Source organism: Onychostruthus taczanowskii, unplaced genomic scaffold (assembly GCF_017590055.1).
Source record: "Onychostruthus taczanowskii isolate IOZ18803 unplaced genomic scaffold, ASM1759005v1 scaffold37, whole genome shotgun sequence".
Classification (NCBI taxonomy): domain Eukaryota; kingdom Metazoa; phylum Chordata; class Aves; order Passeriformes; family Passeridae; genus Onychostruthus; species Onychostruthus taczanowskii.
The window spans coordinates 3601537-3625978 of record NW_024501126.1 but is presented as its reverse complement, the minus strand read 5'-3'; the positions used below and the strand labels follow the sequence as shown (position 1 = coordinate 3625978).

At 40.4% G+C, this 24442-nt stretch overlaps 1 protein-coding gene across 6 annotated transcripts in view; it reads right to left on the bottom strand.

Moving 5' to 3' along the window:
• GRB10 (growth factor receptor bound protein 10) overlaps positions 1 to 24442 on the bottom strand; it is a 148527-nt gene that overhangs the window by 104873 nt on the left and 19212 nt on the right. For 4 of the 6 annotated variants that reach the window (XM_041411773.1, XM_041411774.1, XM_041411772.1 and 1 more), the window contains one exon: positions 7322 to 7419. The exons of 1 other annotated variant lie outside the window; for it this stretch is intronic. In XM_041411773.1, coding sequence (XP_041267707.1) covers positions 7322 to 7372 — 51 coding nt within the window. In that variant the 5' untranslated portion in view covers positions 7373 to 7419. Of the gene's footprint in view, positions 1 to 7321; positions 7420 to 9812; positions 9900 to 24442 lie in introns of all 6 variants that reach the window. One more of the 6 variants, XM_041411775.1, reaches the window with a different exon arrangement.

Here is a 24442-nt window from a genome sequence, read left to right as displayed (position 1 = left end):
TCTGTATCTAGATATATTTCTTGGAAATACTTAAATATAAGGCAACATTATATCACTGGTCTTTTCCAAGGATAGAAAAGTTCTCTCTGAGCCAACTGGCATGGACAACAACACTAAGAACTATCTGAGCCACAGTGCTTTCTTGAAAAGTGACAGCTCCAAGTACACAGCAATATTATCTTCTGCTTAAAAAACAAAATAATCTCCACTGGTTACTGTTTACTCAAATCTAGAGCACAGAACATCTGTATGAGGAAGGTTCATTAAAAGCACATCCCCCCAAACTATCACTAATGTAATTCCAGTTGGCTATAAACAATGCAGTTAAAAAAAAAAAAAAAAAAGCTTCCATTCCTTTGTATTTCAGGTTTCTGTCTTTTTATATTTATGCAGGCATTTGAAGTGTGAAGCTGTCTCAGGACTGGTACATCAACTCTCTTCTGTTAAATTAGAGCTGTTATTAACATGAAAAAACTCATACTGGTACTTCTCCAAAATAACCAGTTGGTAAACAGCTTGTTAAATATTTACTCATTTGGAAAAGATCCAACTCATGAAAAAATATGCAGGATTTTGTTTGGTGCTATAGTCTGCTAAACTGATTGTTACCATTGCTTCAGAATGTTCTCATCAAGTTTTGTGAGAGAACAGCAGAAAATACTTTGTTCTTATCAACATGGGTATTCAGTCTGGAAGTATCATCTTAAAAGTTGTGTAGAACCTGAAGAGACCCACTGCTTTTGATTTTCACACTATCACTAAATGATTGGGATTGGAAGAGACCTCTGGATGTCACCTGGTCCAATCCCCTCCTCAGGAAGGGCCACCTTCAGCCAGTTGCCTGAGATCATGTCTGGATGGCTTTGGATGATCTCCAAGGATGGAGATTTCACCACCTCTCCCAGGCAACCTCTGCCAGTGCTCAGTCACTCTCACAGTGAAAGAGCATTGCCCAACACCTAGGGGGAACCTCCTGTGTTTGAGATCATGTCCACTGGCTCTGGTCACCAGAGAAAGAAGCCTGGCTCTGTTCTCTTTCAGGTACTTATATACATTCCTAGGATCCCCCCTCAACTTTCCCTCAAGTATAAAAGTAGAAAATTGTAGGCTTAAGCATGAATGAAAATCAGAGCTAAATCAAGAGACTGCTTGCATTTAACGACAGGGTCAGTCTAGTGTTTAAGCATGAAATCATTAACAGGAAGATGCAAAATTAAACTTCTTTATTTCCTCACTTGATTTGCAACATCTATGTTGTTTCCTGACCAATGGTAGTAGTAATGCAAGTAGCAAATGGTATGATTGACCACTAGGGTGTTTTTGAGTCTTTTTTCTCAATGGATTGAAAAAATTCATGTCATTGTAAAATGTAGACTGAGCCGCTTGAAATTTCTTGCTTGCATTCACCTTCAAAAAAAGACTTCATGTTTTGCCAACCAACTTCTGTAAATCAGAACACAAAAGCAAAAGTGCAAACAGTAAGGTAGATGCTTGCGACTGGAAATGTAGAAAGGCAAACTAGTACATCCAAAAAAAAAAAAAAAAAAAGATTGATTACTATTTCTTGTCAGAAGGGAAACTGTAGTCAATTGTATATAAGCTTAGTGCAAGATACAAATTTCTTTGATGTTATTTTGTTTCATATAAAGTATTCTGATGATACACCATAACGGTGGCAACTAGACTTCCACTCCTCTTTAAGTGGAGTGTGGTAAGCACCACACTTTTTTAATGTTAATGAAAACAACTGCTTTCGGGACAATTTTTTTAAACAGATTTCTTTCCAAGAAAAATAAAAGCTTCAGTTGGTCTTCAATGAAAACTAACAAGCAGCATCAACTCTATCTGTAAAAAACATTTGCAGTCTGCACTCAGGGAGACAGATTTCATAACTTCATATTGAAGGCAACATGTCTTGTAAAAACATTCACTAATGTTCGCGCTGCTTTGTACTTTGTCTGCTCCAGTCCGTCAACCCTCTACACCACATACATGTAAACTGTTAAAACAAGAGTATCGTCAATAAAAGATCTGTTGACTGACACCATATTTCACAAATCTGATGACTTTCTGCATTGGCAGTAGCACATTTCAGCTTTTCTTTATGCAATATGTAGAAGAATGATGCAATGTAATAATGCATCTGGTGTTTTTTCACTCAGCTATGCCCAAGGACTTTGAAAGCCTGCTTGTGCACTCTGGTCCTTCCATATTGCCCTATTAGGGTGAAAAACCCAAACTCCAGGATTAATTTTATGCAAGCAGAATCCTTGTACATTTAAGCCTAATAAGAGTAAATTAAGCCACCGTTTGTTTTGGATCTTGAAAATCATGTATTGGGTTTGCAAGAGAAGGCTTTGGGAGTGGGGGGAAGGACCAGGTTGACTTCTGTGAGAAAAAAAAAACCCATATCTGCTCAATTGTGTCCTGGTTCTGACCAAGACTGGGTTAATGTTTGCAGTAGCTGGGAGGTGGCATTACTAGGACATGGAGGTTATTCTACACCACCTCACCTCACCGCCCAGGGTGGGAAAAGGAGGATTCTGAGAAGGGGTTCATTCCTGACAAGCAAGCCTGGCACTGGTCAGGTTCCCTGAGCGTCCTGCATGTGAAATCACTCTCCAAGAAACACTTTTGTTGTCAATGTTGTTGCTGTCACTGTTCCTTTTCTTATCTCATGGCTGTTTCCAGTAAACTGCCCTCATCTTAACCTGTTATCTTTGCCTTTTGTGCCTCCAATTCTCCTCTCTGGCCCCCCCAGTAGTAGGGCTGGGGGGTGACCCAGCAACAGTGTGATTTGGAGAGTCTCAGTGGGAGAACTAAAGCAAGGAGTACCATTCCTAAACCACAACAAATTGCAGATGAAGAGAGGAGTGGGAATATTCAAGAGAAACAAGTCTGCAGAAACTGGGGTCAGTGAAGAAGGAGGAGGAGGTGCCCCAGGAACTGGAGCTGAGGTTTCCCTGCAGCCCATGGTGCAGAGCATGGTGAAGCAGCTGTGTCCCTGCAGCCTGCAGAGTCCCATAGGGGAGCCAGAGACCCACTTACAGCCCATCCAGTCCTCTGTGCCACAGCATGTAGATGCACAAATGAGGCTGTGACACCGTGGGAAGCCCACACTGGAGCAGGCTGCTGGCAGGACCTGTGCAACCATGGAGAGAAGAGCTCACACTGGAGCAGGTTATGCCCTGTGAACCCCACAAGGCACAGCAGCCTGTTCCAGAAAGACTGCACCCCACAGAAGGGACTTATGTTCATGTGGGAAGGACCCACAGTGGAGACGTTCATGGAGATCTGTCTCCCTGGGAAGGGCCCCAAACTGAAGCAAGGGAAGAGTGTGAGTAGCCCTCCCCCTGAGGAGGAAGGATTGTCAGAGACAATGTGTAATGAACTGACTGGAAACCCCATTCCCCATCCTGCTGCATCACTGGAGGGGAGGAGAGAGAGCAAATTGGAAGCAAAATAGAACCTGGGAAGAAGGACAGGGTGGAGGGAGTGTGTTTTTAAAATTCAGCTCTATTTCTCATTACTTTACTCTGATTTGACTGGTAATAAATGAAAGTAACTTCCCCAGTCAAGTCTGTTTTGCCTGCATGGTACCCAATGAGTGATTTCTCCCTGCCTTTACCTCATCCCATAAGCCTTTTACTATGTTTTCTTCTCCCTGCCCAGCTGAGGAATGACCAGAACCATTTTGGCCTGGCACCTTTCTTACCACAACTGGCAAGTGACATCTCTAAAGAATAGATAAACAATTGTCAACAGCCAAGCTAATGAAGATATTCAAACAAAAAAGTGTCAGGCAGACAATGAGGGCCAAAACATAGGTTTCAACCGCCCTCTCCAAGCTCACTTGGAGACAAATTCTGCAAACAAATGTTTCCCATAAGGGTTTTTTATGATTATGATGTCCATTTTATGCACACAAACATGGATTGCAGCATGTTTACCTATATTAACAACAAATAACAGACTGTTCAATACCGAAGTGGCAGAGATGACTGAGACATATAGAAGGCATCTGGATGTTACAAGGGTAAGGATTATTGCATCCATCAAGGTAATTATCTAACTAAATTAGAGATTTTTTTTCAAATCAAAAGGGGTTTTTTCCTCCCCTTTCACTAAAAGAGAAACCCTCTCTTCTCTAGCTGCCTAATCTAAGCATGCCATCCCTGAGAATAAAAAAAGCAAGTTTCCCAAAAAACCACACTCACTAATACGAAGCACTCCAGAAAAACAATATGCTATGGACTTTGACCAGATGACCTCCAAAGGTGTCTTCTAACTTACTGTATCATTTTACTGAAAACAAGGATCAAAGCTGCCATACTAAAACCTGGAGAACCTCTGCCTAACTGCTCCTACAGACAAAGGCAGAGCAACGTTGTTATTGTAGTTCTAGTATTGGCAGCAAATCACCTCCCCATCCTCAAATCTGACATCACTGAAAGAGGCTTTCATTACAGTAGCTAGCCTCTGATTAATTCTCTTATGTATTTAATTCTTACTCTTGAAGTGCACAAAGCTTCTCAAGTATGATGTGCTCTATTTTGCACTCTTATCTGATCAAAAGGATTATTAGCAATCCTGAAATCCACAGCTCTGTAGACGTAAGAGAAAGCAATTTCCATTTTCTCCCTACTTTGTGGCCAAGTGCGTGTAGTCCATTTCATACCAAGTTACAAGTTCTTTCTCAAATAAGAATTCAACTCACTAAAACCAAACTACATTAATTATTACTGAAGTCATACCTGCATCTTGGTCATGAGAAAACAAACAGAAGGCAGAAGGTGGAAGATGAACAGAACATTCCTGTATGCCCAAAATTTTATCTTCATAAACTAAGAAAAAAAGCCTGGTATTTTGTTATTTATGTCACTGAGACTTGTACAATTAAAGCAAATGGTTAAAGAACTAACTATTCCCCAAGAGTTCAAGTCACTGCACATAAATACTGTTGTGACTACAGATTGCAAAAGAACGGAAACACAGTAAATCATCCCATTTTTTTCTGAGAAATTCTAGGACTATGTTCTGAATTTCCAGGAACAGAAGACAAATACTGCCAATTCTCACTGCTGGATTTTTATTAAAGAGTTCAAGAATTTGGAAAGGACTCCTAAAAGCCACTGAAAGATAGTATTGATTTTTTTTTTTTTTAACAGAGCTAGAGATTATTTCTAGGAGAATGCACTCAGTGTGACTGGTTTATGTGCTAACTCCTGAGAAAGTTAAAAGAAAAAGAAGAAAAAAAAGCTCTTAAACAAGACCTGAAAGGTTCTGAAAGCATCAAACATTGCAAACAAAGAGTCCAGTAAGAAAGTCAGAGATCTATACTTTGTCCATCTCTCTAAAAATATTTTAAAAAATAAGGAAAGGTGGATTGGCAGCAAGACATTCTAAAGGATATTCTGTAGGGCATACTCACTTACCCAGGTTCTCATTTTTCTTGCCTTGAATATAATCCCAACCTCCAATGAGTCAATTTATTCTAATACTGAATTTACAGCATTAAGGTCCCAACCTCGGGATCTCTGGAGCTGTCCTTCATAGCTTCTCATTCACATTAAGTAAGAAAATGTGCTGAAAAAATAGAATACTTCTTTACACTCTAATCTAGAGCATATTTAGTTTAACCTTCTTTCAGCCCTTTACCAACAAAATGCTTTCACTGCAGCCAAATTTGAAAGACAAGTTGATGAAAGCTCCTAAGTCAGATTTAGTAGGGGTGGAAAAACAGATGTTCAGGATTTTTTTAATGCAAACTTCAGTTCTGACAGAAGGCACAGTAGTTGTGAATGGGCTTCCAGAGCTAGTCTTCAAACTGGTTATAAGCACTTAGGGTAGTTAATACACAGTAAGCTTTTACCAAAAATAACTGAGTCACTTTCCCACCATCTTAAGTCACCCCATGTTGCTCTGACACTTCCAGTCTGCTGAATGCCCCAGACTAAAGCAGATTATCTACAGGGCTTGTCAGAGAAAGGAGAGTACCAATGAAAATTCACATTTTTACTTCCTATGAACCACTAAAGACACTGTTTTCACAGGAGAGATTGACACTCAGTTAAAGAATTTGCAGCTCAGAAATGACTGCCTAGAATGTCAAGTTTCTCTTACATAGCTCCCCTTTCCCTAAGCTTCACATCATGACTCAGATGATGCTCTAAATGAATTGGAAGCATAATTTCACAGTGCATCAAAATTATGAAGTCCAGGCACATCTATTCACATATTCTTTTAAACTCATAGATCCAAGTATAGTAACAGATTTTCAGGACATCCGATTTCTCAAAGTCCAGTCTATTTTTATAGGTGCAAAAGAAGCTATAAAAGAACTGTTATGTTTTTCCTGCAATCAGGAAAAGCATTCAGGTACATTCAGCTGACAACTCAGCACATACTAACATTAGACTTTTAACTAATTAGAGGTTTCCTGTAGGGGAAAAAAAATTGTAAGCTGACATATTACACAACATGTATGAATCCTAATCTTAAAGAGAATTTTTGGAAATGTTGTTGTTTTTATCTAGTTTTTTGCTTTTCTTCCAAATGAGTAGCATGACTGTAGTAATCACTACTAGCAATGTTTCTCTTGGGACAAAAGCAAAAGGTTTTCATGTCACATGACACTGTTTAATTATTTGTGTATCTGCAGGGTCCAAAATCATAACTGAATCCTCAGGGCGGTAATCATATTATGAAAACAGAAGATAAAAAGTGCAAAGAAAAGATCATATCCAAACTAGCAATTTACAGTTTCATAAAAAATACAAAGCAAGCATTATGCCAACTAAAACTGCCCAGGGGAAAAAAAGAGAACTTCTACATGCATTTTTGTCAAGTACCTTTGAATTTAGCTGAGGATTTTTAAAATATACTCTTTGTAATATGCCATATTGGCTGCTTAGATACAGCACAATGACTCAAAAACACAGGATCTAACCAAGTGTAAAAATCTCTGCCTTTGTTCCTACAAATATAGCATTCTGCAAACTGATACATTTTGATGCAAGGCATTTCACTGGGATTGTAGTGAAACACCTTTTCTTTGGAAACAAGTACCTTCTCCCAATTAGGAAATGGCTATTTTAAAGACAAATATCAAATCCGTATATACTAACGACCCAGTGTTTTCAGCATCAGAACTTGAATACAGGATGGTAACAGAGGCTCTGTTTCCAAAATGTTAGCAAAACCCAGAGAATTGCCAGACAGCTATTAGCAGTTTGATGAAAAGTTTGAATGCACAATCAATCACCAGCACACAGCAATATGATGCTACAAGCTGACATGAACATGCAATTTCACAACTTACTATCCGATAAGGAAGATGTAAAAAGGAGTCTGGGCAGCCAGCTAAAGCCATTTGTTCCTTCAAATTTTCTTCAAATTACATCTACTGCTTCCCAGGACCTGCAGAGTACAAACAAACTGTCAGAAACCATACTGAAGACATTTCATCAACTTATTATTGAAAACAGTTGGAGGAGGGAGACCGAGAAGATCAAGATGAGGTGATGAGGATTTGCATCAACTTGAAGTAGAAAATGTGCACATTTGCTGCCTGTAGCCCAGCAAACACATTCAATTTGATATTTCATTAAAAAACCCAACATAACTTCTCAGGCTGTGTGGCTCCTGCTTTATTTCCACTGTTTAGGCAAAAATGAAGGCCTCCCTTCACAGCAAAACCCGAGGCATTTGAAAACTGGCTCTCACCGCCTGAGGCTATGTTTTCAATTGTGGAAAGAAAACACTGAAATCTCTGAGTTAATTAAGATGACAGTCACTTATCGCAGAATCATTTTAAAACCCCTAAGATCACCAAGATCACTATGCAGCATCAGCCTCCAAAGCCTGCCTACAGAACTTCTAACCTTTACCCTTTTCTGCCTGCCTTTTCCCCCGTGGTTTTATTTTCACACAATATATCAAACAGACTGTCACATACAAATTCATTCAGGTCTTGCACTTGTTCTTCTGAGTGATTATTAGCAGCAGCTTGGCAAGGTGAGTTGTGTATCCTTTAAAGCACCACTTTGTGATCAAATAGAGCTCGAAAAGAAATCTGCAAACATTTTGAGCTACATATGGCTAAAGAGCTACAAATAAGAAGGTAACACAATGTCAAGAAAGTTATTATAACTGCCTCAAGACAATGTCAAGAAAGTTATTATAACTGCCTCATAAAAAGGAAACAAAAATAAATCTAAATAAATAAAGCACAGTTTGCTGCTCCAGCATTTATTCCTACCTGCAGGGGTGGACACACCCCTGGCAGTGTAAGACAAGTGATGCCACCTCCAAGTAGATGAAAAAGGTATGACTGGGGATGACAAAGCAGGCTGCAAAGCACAGTCAGAACTTTTACTTCTACTACAAGCAAGCTCCTGTCTGGCTTGCTGTTAATTATCAATTATGTGTTCAGAACAAAAGCCTGAGTTTTAAACGGGCTACCCACTGCTCTCTGGTAAGCACAAACCAAAGCTGTCAGCAAAATTTATGGGATAGTTAAGTGAGGGACAAGGGTAAAAAAAACATCTTGGACAAACTGTTCCTGAACAACTTCCTGCCTATGGTCCACAAACCATGCACTCATCAAGGAAGCTTTATTTTATCTAGGTCCAGAATGAGTTTGGCTGAGGTACGGTAGCCTCCTCCTCTATCAGTAAGGCAGGCAAACTCCTGGGAACTTCTTTCCAGGAAGCAGTTACTGGGCTTCTGCAGCGATCAATTCATACAGCCAAGTACCCCGGGAGGAAACTGGTTTTGGCAATAGCAAGTCTGAAAATCCATTTAACCAAATATGCACAAATCTAGTTATTTATTCTAGATAAGCAAATGCTATGGAAAAAAAAATTAAACCCAAAATCTTACAGGATTCAAAGTGGGGGGGAGGCCACATCAAGCATATAACTCTGTAGGCACTTTACTCAACTTGCACTATTGCTAGTCTTTAAACATATAAAGAGTGATCTACAGCCTTCTAACTAATTCTCCACACCTAAAAGTTTGCAGTCACTTTTAAAGATTGATCTGTAGATTTCACTTTAATCACTCACTTTGCTCCAGGAGAATTAAACACAGATTTAACAAAAGCTCTTAAAAGTCTTTTCACTTGGGGAAGTACAATTTTTTTTTTCTTTCTCATAAGCACATCTACAGAGAAATTAAGCAAGCCACTGAAATAGCTGTTATGAAGTTGGTAAAATGCATCAATAAGGAGATCTGTATTATTAGCCTCTAAACCCAACAAGACTAAAGAAAGTTAACATAAAGGGGTAAGGGAAAAGAATTGAGCTCTACACTGCAACAGTTTTATGTTTATTATCACTTCAGTATTTAGACATCAGGAAAAGGCACAACTGCTGCAAGTTTAATGGTAGGTTATTTAGGACTGAACATCAAAATACCGGTCCTCTGACATTTCAGCAAAAGGCTCCACTTCACTTACAGCAAGATAGATTAAATATGTTCCGAAACAATACCAGACCAATTTGTCTACTCTAGGGCGTGCTGCAGTTTATGCCACAGCCCCATTACACCAGTGGAAGATCATAAATTACCTCAAACAATAGTTGGAGTCAAGACTGCATAATTTATCAAGAACCATTCGCTTTGCTGATACATTCTTGAGTATTCATTTGTTAACACTGCAGAAACAGAGGAAAGCAATAATCTCTAGATGGTATCACTCCTGGTCAGTCACACATTAACATTGATTTAAGATCTCATCTCTTTTGATCTGTCTAAAAGCAGTTTATCAACCTAGTCCTACCCCAGGAATACAAAAAGCCTTTGCTCACCTTTAAGACCTAAGGTCCTTTGTACCACATCAACAAGTAATAAATTTCATAGGGACATAACTCTACACCAATTCATGCGTTCATGACCTTAAAAAGAGAAATAGATCAGTTTTTCCAGTGCTGTTGTCTTTGAACATGGTATTTAGCATATCACTTCTCACCAGATGTAGCTGCACACAGACATACATGTTCTTTCCACACAATTTACACAGCACAAATCACAGAGGTATTCAAGTGCCAAGCTACTGCCCTTCCTAAAAATGCCTTAGATGAGGGAGGGAAATTCCAAAGGATTGTAAATAGGAAACAAGCTATGTAGTCGATCACTGTTACAAAACTCAGGACATTCAGTGGCGAGAACAAGTGTCATGCAGCATCGAGCGAGACAGCCTGTGCACACTCAGAACCAGGAGATTTCATGTGCTTCTACTGGCTTCAGAGCTCTACCTTGGACAGAGGCCCTGAAAGAAGGAGAGTCATGATAAACCATGCTTCAAAGGTCAAGAGACTAATTTTTGGTATAACATTCTCCAGAATAAAGAATGGACTATTGTGAGGCACAGCTTGGATGTCTCAGCCTCCCAAAAGTGCTAAACAAACTCACAAGATTTAAAAGATTGATATCAATCCTGCATGGAAAACACTGCAGGTATGCACCCTGGAGACTGTCACCGCTCTGAATGGGTTGTTTAAGTCACAATCAAATTACTCAGCTAACCAGCAGATTAAGTTGTCTATTAACTGCAAATTAAGCCCATCACAGGTATGTTTTTCTGATTTATCACTTGTTATCTGCACATTCCCAGCAGAGGAAATGGTATCTCGCCCAGCACTCTGGAAGCAGACACAGCCTACGCACCTACGGATACTGTGGTAGGAAAATGGCAGGGGTATGGTCACTCTGCCAATTCAGGACGTTTTCCAGGTTCTACATGTGCCATCTGTCAAAGTCTTTAAATTCAAGAGAAAAATAATTTTTAAAACGCAATTGCTTGCAGATTAGTTAGGAACAGGAGGAGGAGGAGGAAAAAAAAAAAGGATTTTAACCTGGCAGAGTTGCAAGACAAGCTCCAGAGCTCTTGAAAACTGGATTTATGCTCTGTTATAAAAGGTAACTTAACAAATTTGTTGAATGTTATAACCTTTTAAGTATTTAATCATTTTTCTTCTATAATGTTCTGCTTTCTGTAGCAGAACCATTGTCAAAGAGGGAAGGGGAAAAAGCTTCGTCTTTTATCTAAGATCTCAAGTTTTACATACACGTTAAAAACCTTTCGCCCTTTAATGTGTATCTTTTATTCTCTCAGACACTAAGTATCACTATTCATTTCTTCCCACAAGACTGAATGAAGTTTTGCAGACCCCTGGATTTTCCTAAGAAACTAGAACAAAGTCTTAAAAATATTCTCCCCTAACTTACCTTCAGAACTGCCTGAGTTAAGTCTACTGCACTGGATTTAACGTCTTGAAGACCCAGGGAGAAAAAGATCCTCTTGGTCTACACAAGGAGCAATCTCCAAGATTTTATCTGGCTGTTCTTCTGGCTGTAGGCTCCTCACTACTTCATACGATCTAGGAAAGTGTTCTGTTTTTTACTGTAGACACGTGTGTACATACATATATTTATACACACACATGCACCGGTGTTTATCTGTATCACCAAAACAGGTTTACAAGATGAGGTGAGGCAGTTCTATGGATACACCAAGCAACCCTCTGCAACACAGGCATGAGCACCCATACTCCGACACTCTCTTACCAGTCTACTCCTATTGCCATAGTTACAATGGAAATAAAGTTGGATACAAGCAGCATGAGGCATGCCAGTGAATTTTCCCTAGTTGAAAGACCTGACAGCTAGCAATGTCCCCGGCTGCACCGATACTGCAAGACCCAGATGTGCTTTTGCATGCAAGATCCAGACAATTTCTCACAAAAATGAAGCCTAAATGACTGTGTGGGCTGAAAAGAAAGTGCCATCGGGTTCCTGAGATGGCTGGACCAAGGAGACAAAAACAGCCTCAGCAGCACACAAGTTTGCCATCAGATTTCATCATGGCTTCAGCAATCAGTACACACAAGGATTTCTAAAGCATCTTCCCCTCTTTAAGTGATAGCTTCAGGTGGAGACTGTGTCAATTTACAACACCGAGAAAGCCCCTCACCCTCCCAAAGGAATCACTTGGTCAGCAGAACTGGATTCATCCCCTCAAACATTTTACTGACCACTTTCTCAAGTGGTCAGGTTTCTCACCTACTCAAGTTCAAACACACACTTGCTTCTCTCCCCAGCTCTGAATGTTCCTCCTCACACCCAAAGTCTCCAGCCTGCCCATGCTGAAAAATAATACCTGGCTAGTTTCCCTTCAAACAAGTTTGGTTTTCTATTCCTCCAAAACATGTCCCCAAACACTCCAGAATGGAATCACTCTCCAACCACAAAAGACTCAATGACATCATCGTCAACACCCTGATGGTCTACTGAGATTAGCAGCAGGTAATATTTAAGAATACCTGCAGCTTTCCCAACTTCTCCCCATTTTCCTTGCAGGAATTGGTATTTTCACACCCATTTTGTTACACATATGTACCCAAAAGGCATTTGCAAGTCTATGATATGGAGCAACTGCCTAACTAGAGGAATACTTTGAACATCTTTGAAAACAAAGCATTGTTCTAGCTAAAATTTCAAGCGAGTGTTGCGCACTAAAATCAAAAGCACTGTTCAAAATATAAATCATCAATCAAAAGCACTTCAGTTACGTCCAAACACTCCCACGAAACCATACTAAAAAATCTGGTCTTATAAAAAAAGGGAATATAATTCTTTTTTGCCATTCTTAATTGCAAAGCTGTTAGTCTAAATATTACACCTTGTAAAGGAAGCCATTTGCCATTGTACTTTTGCCAGAAAGTGAAGAATCTTGGCAACGGCAATTCAGGCTTTTGAAAGCCAAAACAGATACATACTTCAGAAGAAGCACAGAGAGCTGATGCCATCCCACTTTGAGCCTTGCCAAATAAAATTAAATAACATATATGCAGTTCAGCATTTTTTGGTTTTCTGAATCTGCCTAAAATTTTGAAAGGGCTCAAGACTCATAGCCTGTGAATTCATATTCACCTTCTGATAGAACATCTTCACTGACAGCAAAGATAAGGTCCTGAGGAAAAAAAAACCCCAGTATTTAGCCCAACAACACTGGACAACACCACCAAAAAAAACAACCAAGAAAAATAACCAACAAAAAAAACCACCCAAAAAAGCCAACAAAACAAAATCAAAAAACCAAACAACAAATCCCAGATCTATAATGACCTTTGGAAATATTGACAAAACTCTGCAGTTTCACTGTCTTCCTTGATCACTGAAAATCCTCTTCTATCTCCTCATAGCTTCAAATCAATAGTTTTGAAGCAGGAACTTTGGCAACTAAACACAGACTTGTACCAAAGTCTAAATGAAATGCTAATTAGACAGAAACTGAAATAAAAACCCATGTAGTATACAGCAGACAACCCCACCAGCAAGCCATATGCAGAGGTAGAGAAGGTGCAAGGATGCATGACTGGGACATGAGAGGTACACGAGTGAGGCAGCCCAAGGAGAACTTCATCTGAGAGTGCCATGACTAGTGGTCTCCAGTTTTGCATATGTAGTTTCTCACTACATCCATTGCCTCCAGAGAACCAAAAAAACACTGTCTCCATTCTCTCTGTGTTGTCACTGTCTTGCCTCCCCTGCCCACCCCAATCTAGTCACATTTCTCGTAAAACAGAATCCAAAATTTTGTAATTTTGGGAAGCAGTCTAAATAATTATTTCCTTATGTTATTTTAAGCTTTTATTATCCAACCTGAAGACTTAGAGTGAAGTTATACAACAGTAAAGATGATTTAATAGCTTGTTACTGCCAAAAAGAGGACAGACATCCCACTCTCTTCATCAGCCCTTGTTCTGCTTTCTTCCTCCACTTCCTCCCAGCAGCTTCATGGCACTCCCTCCTTCTCCCCCTTTTGTGCCATGTATGGTCCTAATGAGTTCAGCTTGTGTTAATTAACGCACTTGTTTTGCTGGGTTAGTGTTCTGCTAAGGAAGCAAATGCAATAAACTTAGATGTGACAGGCAGCTCAGTTGGCACAATGTGAACGGCAGGAGACCATGGGCAAGAGGGGAAGGGAACAGGATCACAGGATCACCCCCTCTCCAGTGGCAGCTACCTATTACATTGGCCAAGGCAACCTGTGAACTTTCATTTTCTTTGTTTACTTCTATTAGGAGCTGGCAACCCTTTCCTACTGCACATCCGTGAGAATTAATGCTTTCCAGGCATCTCACAGAAGTAAACATTCGGACAGATCTCCAAATAAAATAAGAAGTTTTTCTCAAAAGCACTTTCACCTTCTGGTACCAACTCAATTAAAGTCTGCTTTTCTTGCATACTTACCAAAACATTGCTTTTTTGCATTTAACACACTACTGAGCCTTTATGTTTCCAACAGGCAACTGGTGTGAATGGTCCTTCCCTTTGCTCTGCGGTGGAATTTAAAAACCAAGGGCTCTAGACCCGCCCCAACCCAGAGACTAAACTACACACAATATATTTTTCTGAACATTTTAAGTTCATCAGCCTCTGCACAGTGTCGCTCTTTGGTTTTTTTTTCGTTTTTTTTTTTTAAGTCAGATCAGTAGAGATTCTGTTTGAAACCATATCTTAATCTACGTGCCTATCCATAAACATCCATTGGACAGATCTACCAGACTCAACTTGCCTTTACTACGGTGACAAGATGGTAGCATGCACTCCTCAGCTGCTACTTTTACAGCCTCCAGACAGAAGTTAGGAGGCTGTAAAAGTAACAGCTGAGGAGTGCATAATAATAGTTGAAATATATATACAAAGGTTTGATAGAGATACTTTTCAATTCACAGAGCAGTAATCTGCAGCAAGGGTGCCCTGCTCCCAGCTTCTGGTACCTCATTTTTCTACAACACTCCTTCGTTTTGGAGAAGAATCTTCCATAGCATGCAGAAATCCTTCTTTCCCCTCCTGGCTGATGAAAAGGACAAAGATATTAAAAAAAAAGAGAAACAACAAAAGGCAATCTCCTATCTGATCAGTTTTTCAAGCATTTTAAGCCTGTTGCATCCAAATGATGCATTAATCTATCACCATAATTATTCACAGCCTATTTTTCTTTCCTTGGATCTTTATGCAGCGGGCACCATAGCTTCTCAAAGAACTTGCCAGGTTTTGGTTACACTATACTAACTACAGAGGGCTGACCATAAGGCTGACTTCAAAACCAACACCAACACTTGTGCACAGAAAGCAACAAGCAGATATCTATCAATACCATTCACATCCCTCCTTAGGGTCTCTCCTGCTCCCCAGCATTTTCAGGTGGGTTAAAATACTTTTCCTGGATTTAGAATTTCATTATTGTGGACCAATGATACCAGAGATTAGTGCTTTTACTTTGACAATTTACAGGTTTTAATGCTGATAGTTAACACAGTAATTGTACATGTATCACTAGCTGTTCTCTTGGTACAAGATTTTTTTGGGAGGAGTTATTAACTAGGAATATCAGAAGCTTTTATACAGACATCAAGCTCTGCATTTTTGAAGAAAATCAATTGAAAGAGGCTTTTGCAGTTATCTGTGATTTATGTTCATGAATAAGCATTGGTTTATTTACATAGTCCCGTCCCATACAAATGGTTGAGGCTAGAAGGCAAGTTTAGACATTTCAATTCAAACTGCCAGCTACTCATTAAGATGGTATCTTTTTGAGATACCATAAAAGGTACTCTTAAGTGAGAATGTTACTCTCAGTATACCTCATTTATATGGTTAGAGCACTCAAAAGAATGACTTTCTGCTTAGCCTCTGAAAAGAAAAATCACATTCTGTGAGCAGAGATGCATTCCCCAGCATCAACGGTAGGTTAATTCACCCTCCAAGTAGTTTTGTGGTAACTTCTCCCAAACATTATTTATTCCAAATAATTCAACTGTTGAAACAATTCTGACGAGGACACCACAGTAAGCAACAGCAGCAAGTAGCAAAAATAAACAAGCAAACCCCTTTTACCTCTCACTCACAGCAGGGTAAGGGTTACCACAGAAGGGCTTGTAAGTGATAATGCAACAGAGCCAGGAGAGCTCTGGACTACATCAACCCCAAGCAACGAGGCAACGACCAACTCTGCTTCTAGTTGCAAAGAGTGCAAGGAGGCTCCTCCAACAAATACTGTGCTGCTCTTGAGATGAACAGAAAATCCTGCCAATTCAAGAGGGCTATAATAAAGAAGTGCAAGAAGTGCAAGGGATAACACACAGAAATTAAAGGAACACGTACGCCCTTGATTGACTGGAACATAAAAAACTGTACCCAATTTGGAGACTGCACTCATTCACTCCTATGCAATGAAGCACCAGCAGTGCCAGAGCTCGCTCAACTGCAAAAAAACTGCTTGTAGTTTTAAGATACTGATGTCACAGATACCCCGTGTGTACTTTAATGCTGCCTCACTAACAAATCACAGCAATCTCTTCTTAGAGCAAAGAGACCATTTTGTAATCTCAAATGCATTTGCTGGCATTATGCAACACACAAGCTTCAAATCCACGGGTGGCTTACGGTTAGCAGCAGGCAATCAGTGCCGACTTTCAGAACACAACTAAAATGTTACTGGTGCTCTATTCTTGAATACAGGCTAAGAATTTCTATAAATAAATAAATAAAGGATATCAGCAATGCAAAAGTCTTTCTTACCCTCTTACGTTTTTTAGCCCTTGAAAAACAATTTCAAGCTGACATCTCAAAAGCAAGTATGCTGACCTACTTGCAAATATAATACCACGCTGGGACAAACAGGGCATAGCTTTTTCAAGTAAGTACAAACAAAAGAGAAAATAAACCTACAGAATAGGTTAATATTTTGCACAAGAGCTAATGTTCAACAAAAAGCTGAAATCTGGCCAACTGATCACATGTTTCATGTGCATTAGTGAACACTTATTTACTGCTGTTAACTTGTACCTGCAGAGAGGAAGAAAGAAGATATTCTTCCTTTGATTCTGAAGGTCATAAGGTGACCAAAATCCCAGCTTAATGAAGACTATGGTGAGGTTGCAAGTGTCACAGCTTCCACCAACCCTTTCAAAATGCAGTGTTAGAAAACACAGGGAAGAAAACTGAAGTAATACCACCCAGGTTTCACAGACTATGTCAGCTTCATTAGAATGGTATTTTGGCAGTACCAAAAGATTACATATCGAAGGCTGAGTAGCAGGCCAAATAACTTGACTAGAATATTTCACCAAGCCACCTACATTAACAGCTTCTTCCCTACTGTATTTTCAGGGTGCCATAAAGGAAATCAGGCCTTGTGTCAGGCCTTATGTGGCTGTTTAACAGAGGTATGAAATGTTGAATATCCCCAGCACTGAAGGTTTACTAGATATGCATTAAACAAGGAACATCCCCAGGTAACCTTCAGACTCCAGAGCTGCCAGAGAGGAACATTTGTTCTCCAAGGGTGTACGCTCCAGATGTAGCCAAAGTGCCTTCCCTGTATACCAATGCACTTCAACCCACAAAACACCCCGTACTCCAAGCCTGGAACCCACACATAGGTCCCAACTGCATTCTCTCACCTCCAAGGCTGTCCAACTGGTACTGGCAGCAGTGGAAAGGAGGGAGAAGACAGCATGTAAGTGTCCCCTCACAAACAACATAATTTCACAGGCCTGTATACACTGCCCACAGAAGCAAATCAACATCCAGGCTACACACGGAGCTGAGCACTATTACAGGATATGAAGGCAGTCACATACCCTAGGTGGTGGTGGTGTGCATACAGGAGAAATGTACATGCCTAGACTGCCACATCAGTCAGGGAGGAGAAACAGGCTCTCCTTTTGTGCAGTCCATCTCATTCCACAGCAGCAATCTGGATGTCAGAGAAAGCTGGGGCTTGCATGAGATCAGCTCAAGAAGCCACTTACAACCCACACAATTCAATGAAGCATACCACCAGAGCACCTGGTTCTTTCCATTGACAACAACACGAATTTAGAAAACTGGTCCACATGTAGCCATCCATGATCTGGAGACAAAAAAAAAAAAACAGCCAAAGAAATCCGTCCCCAGTGTACAGCACTGAAACTTCAAATTTTCAGCACCTGTGGACAAGACAATTATGCCAGACCAGTCATGCACTATGCCCAGACTTTTGGTCTCTGTACTGCAGAAGTAAATCCTGACAAAGCTTCAGTTTCTCCCATCAACGTTTAGGGTTTAATTTCACTCAGGTGTCTGTGTATATACTACATATATTATACACACATATGCACTTACCTGTGCCTGTGAACTCTATGAACTCTAAATTAAGAGATGCTTTATCAGCAGCACAGGATGCAAGATGCCATGGCAGAACTCAGTCAACCTCATGAAAAATAAAAATCTCAGTTCCCTTCCCTGAGTTTCTTTCCCTGTTTGATGCAGAGATTTTGTTCACACTTTGCTCTTACAGAAAGTTCTCCCTCTCCCAAAATACACTGCAGTATAATAAAACAAAATGTTTATCAAAGGAGCAGATGAGCTCTCTTGCAAAAGCCTCTGTGAATATCATAAATTTGAATTTCTAATTGCCACTGCTAATTGACAAAATAACAATTCCAATTTGTTTTTTGCTACTTTGTATTTTGATCTATAAAAGCATTCACTCGTCATTAATACAATCAATTTGACAGATTCATCAGAAAAGTTTCGATTTTCATTTCAGCCCTGCTAATTAGCGGTTCTATTTTATTAAAAACCAACTCTGCATGAAGAGATGGCTTCACACAACTGCCTGTTTTACACAAATACCTCCCACAGGCTTTCATGCTACTTTCTGTCACTGGAAGAGGGAGAATATTCCCTTTACCTAATGCTCTGATGCTTACAGATCTCAGGAATCACTAGCTTGTAATACTCCCCATCTCCTTCAAACTGACAGCAGTACCACAGGATTTGCCACCAATGCCCAATATGGTCTCCCCTTTATTGCATTACTGGTCTTAGATAAACTGCACTATGTCTTGGAAATGATCACATTTGTTTCCTGCAACATCTTTGCCGATACATCTTTTCCATTCCAGGAACTTGTATAAGTCAACAACCTAAAATGAGCAGCACAATTTTCACGAGGACTCTCCCATTTAACTAAATTACAACGTCCTCATTATACAAACCCAAAAACACAAGACAGAAGTAGTTCATTGAAGCTGGATGCCTCTCAGGAGTCAGGTTTGAGAAGGCTGCTCCATACAGAAGTGCTATTCTCTCTGTGGCAGGTGATGATAGCCACTGTTCCCAGAGAAGTTCCCAGTTGCAGAACTTCCTAGTCTTGTCTCTTAAGCTGCAGGCATACCCTCATATTCTGCTCCTACAGAAATGCAACAACACATTGCCTAATGCAGCACTCCAGTCACTCTCAGTGGGACAAGCAAGCAACAGGAATTACACAGATACCATTCTTCCCATGACAGCAAGAAGCAGCACTTAGTCAGAAAAGACTTTGCAGCTCAAGTTAAGAAATGCAGGATTACAGAAAATCACTACCAATGCATGGGGAGGGAGAAATATTGAGCACACCAGGAAACAAGCACCTGAGTTGCTCCCATGGCCTAAGGGACAGAAAGACATGCCCGATTTTCTACCAGACTTTGAAGGTAGATCCCTAAGTCTTAACACAGATCTGTCTTAGGCAGGTTAAACCTTTTAAGGTTTCAATGCCTAATGAGATCCACTTTTTAAACACGCCAAAAAAGACAACTGGAAAGCGTAGAATGACTCTGCTTTTGCGCCAAGTCAGAACACAAACAGCTCCTTCTGTGGAAACCACATGTGCCAAGAAGGACTAGGCTCCAGCTCCTGGCACTTGAGCAGCACTGAAGTTTTCATTCTCTGGATGGAAAATACAACACTGCTGACCATTTGCACTGCAGACAAGTTAAGAAATCACCCCGGATAGTCAGACAAAATTAAGCAAGTGTGTCGTTCATTACCAGAAACCTTCTCCCCGATATCCAGTGACAGGATGTGTGGGAATGGTTCACATCTGAGTCAGGGGAGGTTCAGACTAGATACGCACAAACACTTCCTTTACCAAGAGGGTAGTCAAACACTGGAATTGGCTTCCTAGAGGAATGGTCAATGTCCCAAGCCTGACAGTATTTAAGATGAACTTGGACAATGCCCTTAACAACATGCTTTGACCTCTGGTCAGCCCTGAAGTGGTCAGACAGTTGGACTGAATGATCACTACAGGTACCTTCTAATTGGAATGTTCTATTCCATTCATCAGACATTCAATGCTCCATTCAAGGAACATTCTTATATACCAAAATTGCCTTACCTGAGTGAATGGTCTTAACTGAAGTTCAGGACATTCTCTTTAATGTGTAATTGTTTGGTTTTTTTTCTGATGCAAGTCAGGCATTGAGGCAGCACTGAAAATAACTACTTCTAAAAATGTCCATCTCAGACCAATTAGTTGCCCTCTTGCCATCAAATTTGAGCTTATGGAAAAATGACAGTCAACTGAGAAAAAGTAACCTTCCCATCAACAACCCTGTTCTGTCTCAAAGTAAGAGTAAAAACAGTCAGAGTCAAGAACAGTTTAGGAAAAACGGTTTTATTTGACACTAAAATGGACTGGGAAGTTCAGAGGATAAACTGCTATGTCCAAGGTAAGGGGCTGACAACATCCCACAGCCATCTCAGGAACCACCTGACCCCCACCACCACAGTCCCCCATTTTACACACAGTTCCCACTTCTCATCCAACACCCTCACTTACAGCATGTGGCTCTGGGGAAAAGCGTGGAAGCTTGCACTGACTGCTGACCAGTGATGCTGGCCAGCAAGGGACCAGTTAACAACACAAATTACACAAGCCCACAATTACAAAACAGATATGAGCAAGTACTCTGTTGGCAATTAGAGCTTCAGCTTTATTTTATTTATTCTAGTATAAGAACAGATGTTGCAGTTATTCAAAGGTTTTCACAACCTTAATTGCTGACCTTAATTGTTGTTAATCTTTCCCATGAAGTGGAGACAGACAGACGCCACCCGTATTTTGTGAAGAAGATAGTGAGCTGCAGGGTATGAATAATAAAAGACAGTATTGTCTGCCTTCTCTCTCCTGTGTGAAATACAAGGGTATTGGGATTGGCCAGCAGCATAGAAGAAAAAGAATGAACAAGTGACTCAGCTGTTTTATTCATTTTTTTTAAGGATGCATCTGCTACAGGGCTGACCCTTGAGATGGACATTTCTTCCCCCTCCCCAGGAATGGGGAGCCTCCAAGTGCCAGCGAAGGAAGTGCTGTATTTAGCCTTCACGATGCCTGAAACAGCCGACACACAAAGCATCCTGTCCACCTCACTGGGTATCACTAAAGCTGTAGTATTAAACAGAGAAGTGTTGAGTTTCACAGGGCAATATTAGGTTTCATAAACAAGTTCTCAGACTGGACAAGAAAGCAGTACTTAATTATGCACAAGAAACATGGCAAAAGATACATGAGAGCTTCCCAAGTCTTTTCCTTTGCTAGTGGAAAGCCTGCCTGACTTCTTACTCAGGTATGGAAATTTTATATCCATCCTTTTGCTGCAGAACTTGATAATTTAGGTTTTCTAACCAAGAAGTACACTCCTCTGACTTTGTTCAGCCAAGTCTACTGAAAGATTTTAACTTGGTGTCCCAGTAATTTGAGACCAGGCAACGCAGAGGAGGGACACAAGTTCAGAAGTTTAACCTAGGAGTACTGGTGCAGGCATGCCCTATAATCTAAGGCAGGAGCCCCAGAAGTCAGGATAGTGAAGATCAATTTCATGTTTATGGTGCCTTCAAGCAAATGCCCAGAGTGAACTTGGGGCACAAGACTTAACCCAAAGACCAGAGCAGAAAGGCATCAGCTACCAGCTCTGCTGCAAAATACAGGAAATCAAGTCTTTCCTCCACCTCTCACATCAAAACTCACCTTAACTGTGAAGGATTCAAGGATTACAAAACTTCAAGGATTCTTGACAGAAAGAAAAGGTAAGGACTGCTTAGTTTTAGTTCCTTAAGAGATGTTACATTTGTTCATTTAAAAAAGTCAAAATAAATAAGCCAACCAGGCACCATGTATACTAAATAACTGCTCACACTTTACATTTTAAGAGCAGCATTAAAAGATTTTTGTAAATTGCACAATGGAAATAATTCAGTCAATATTTCTAGAAGGAAAACATCAAGCTATTAATTGCTCTATATACCCTGTCACACCTACAGGGATCTGGACATAGCACGAAAGATGTTAAGTTATATGCTTTTAGAAATGAGTTCCAGGTAAATCCAGGGAACTTAAAAATCAGGAAGATACTTTGCTTCTGAAAGAACTAGCTAAAACTAGATACCACAGACACGAATAATCAATAAGATGGTGTGAGCAAATGTCACTACAGCTTCTGCAGAAGTTATAACTCAAATCCACCCAAAGCTTACGGCACTGCATGAACGAGACACAAGTGGGCATTATCCCCAGGGACTCTTAGAAGGACCTGAGCTGCTGTAGCCTGCACGAGTGGTTCCCCCCTTAGCATCCAGCCAAAGGATAACAGTTAAGGGTAGGAAAACACAGACTGTTTTCCATACAAGAAGTCTTCAGAACTACCACAGCGGCCATTCTTTTCAACATATCCTTAAGCTCTCTGAAATGTGACAACCAGGGAGGTGACACAAAGTTTGTCAGCAGTATAATGTGTTCAGTCAGATCTGGAGCTTCATGCAAAGCACAGCAGAAGATCTCACGATCACAGGCAAATTGGTAGCCAAAAAGGCAACTCTGATTTAATTTCCACAAACTCAAGCTAATGTGCTAGAAGAATAACCCTGCCTGTGTGTACCACTGAAGTAAGTGTCAGAAGTCTGAAGTCTTGTTTGAAGTATCATCTTAGAGGAAAGAGGGAGGGGAGGAAAAAAAAAAGCAGAAAATATCTCACAAGGAAATACAGTATTAAGAATCAAGAACTGCCACAAGCAAGGCAGAATCATGACAAGTCATTAAACCCAGGGCACACCCACTCCTTGAAAACTGTGGGCTGTTATGACATTGAAAGGGTAAAACACAATTAGAAAGAGTACAGAGAGGAGGAATTCCTAAAGCAGAAATGAATAGTCCTGGATCATCTGGCACAGAAAAGAGACAGCTGAAGGAAAAGAAGGCAGACACCAAGTCAGTTATAGAGGACACGGAAAAAGTGCCCAGAGAACAAGCATTCCCTCTCAAAAGAAAAATTCAGATAATGTGAAATCTATAGGAAACCTGAAAATCTTTCCCATGGGGTGACTGGATTTATAAGTATGTTAAAATAATAATAATAATTTAGGCAAGCACTGGGGAAAGCTCATAAGGGATAGCAATAAACATGCACACTCCAGATAACTGCAGCACAGCTCACCAAAAGGCAGAAGGGTCTAAAAGCAGAGAAAAACTCCTTGCAGGCTTTCTACCTAAGCAACTGCAATTCAAATCAACATTGTTCTTTTTTAATTAATATTCCTGGCTGAGAATTGTGGGTGCTAGACATTAACCTAATGGGGATAGTGGTGAAGAAGAGCTGGAGGAACAGCCACATAACTACGGTGCCAAAGCACCACCTCAGCACTGCCACACTGCATCCTCCAGAAAACACTGCACCAATCTAACAGATCTGCACCTTGAACAATTAGGCACAACCTAAAAACTACAGTTGCTAGGCATCCTCCATGTAACATTTACTTTCAACAGCAAGTCCTACAGACTGCTGCAGCATGCAGAGGGAAGAATACGTGTAACCCACAAGCCGACAAGCACACACCAAAATGCTGGCTCTCCACAACACACAACATGATCCACTTTGCCAAAATGCCTGTCCCACTATTTCCCTGGGAGTTTACTACGCCCATGATGCAATTTTAGCAACAAATACAAAATGTGCAGTTTTCATAACTGGCATCTAGGAAGACCCCTCCTTTGCATTTCGGGACAGACAAGAGCAAATTGAAATCTAAGGTTTTAAAGAACACGATTCCCACATGATTAAGGAAACATGATTAAGTCCTCCCAAAATCACAACTTAAGGCTAACACCACACTGAATGCTGCTAAGAGACCACAGCTGAACAAAACCTTGAATACCTCTTATCAGCTTTTTATTTTGAAAAAAAAAGTAGAGCTACTTTCAAAAGAGCATGAGAGTCACAACACCGGAAGGATTATGGCTTTTTCATGTTCTCAAAATAGCATGCTAGAAAGATATCTACAAAAATAGAAATTTTAGGTGCATTTCACTTTCATCTCGACATCAGCTCAAGTCTATCCAACGCAGCATTTGCGTAAGGCTCCATAAAGCATTCCCTCATACATACCCCACTCTGATCAGTAACAGAAAATTGTGATCAGAGGCAGCCAATCACTTGAAAACACTCCAGGACCAGAGGATTTGGATGCTGGAGCATGTTTGTCCCTTCCCCATCACCACACAGACACTGTGCACTGAGAAATGCAGATTCCTCTAACTTGCTTCACTGAAATCCAAGCGAGC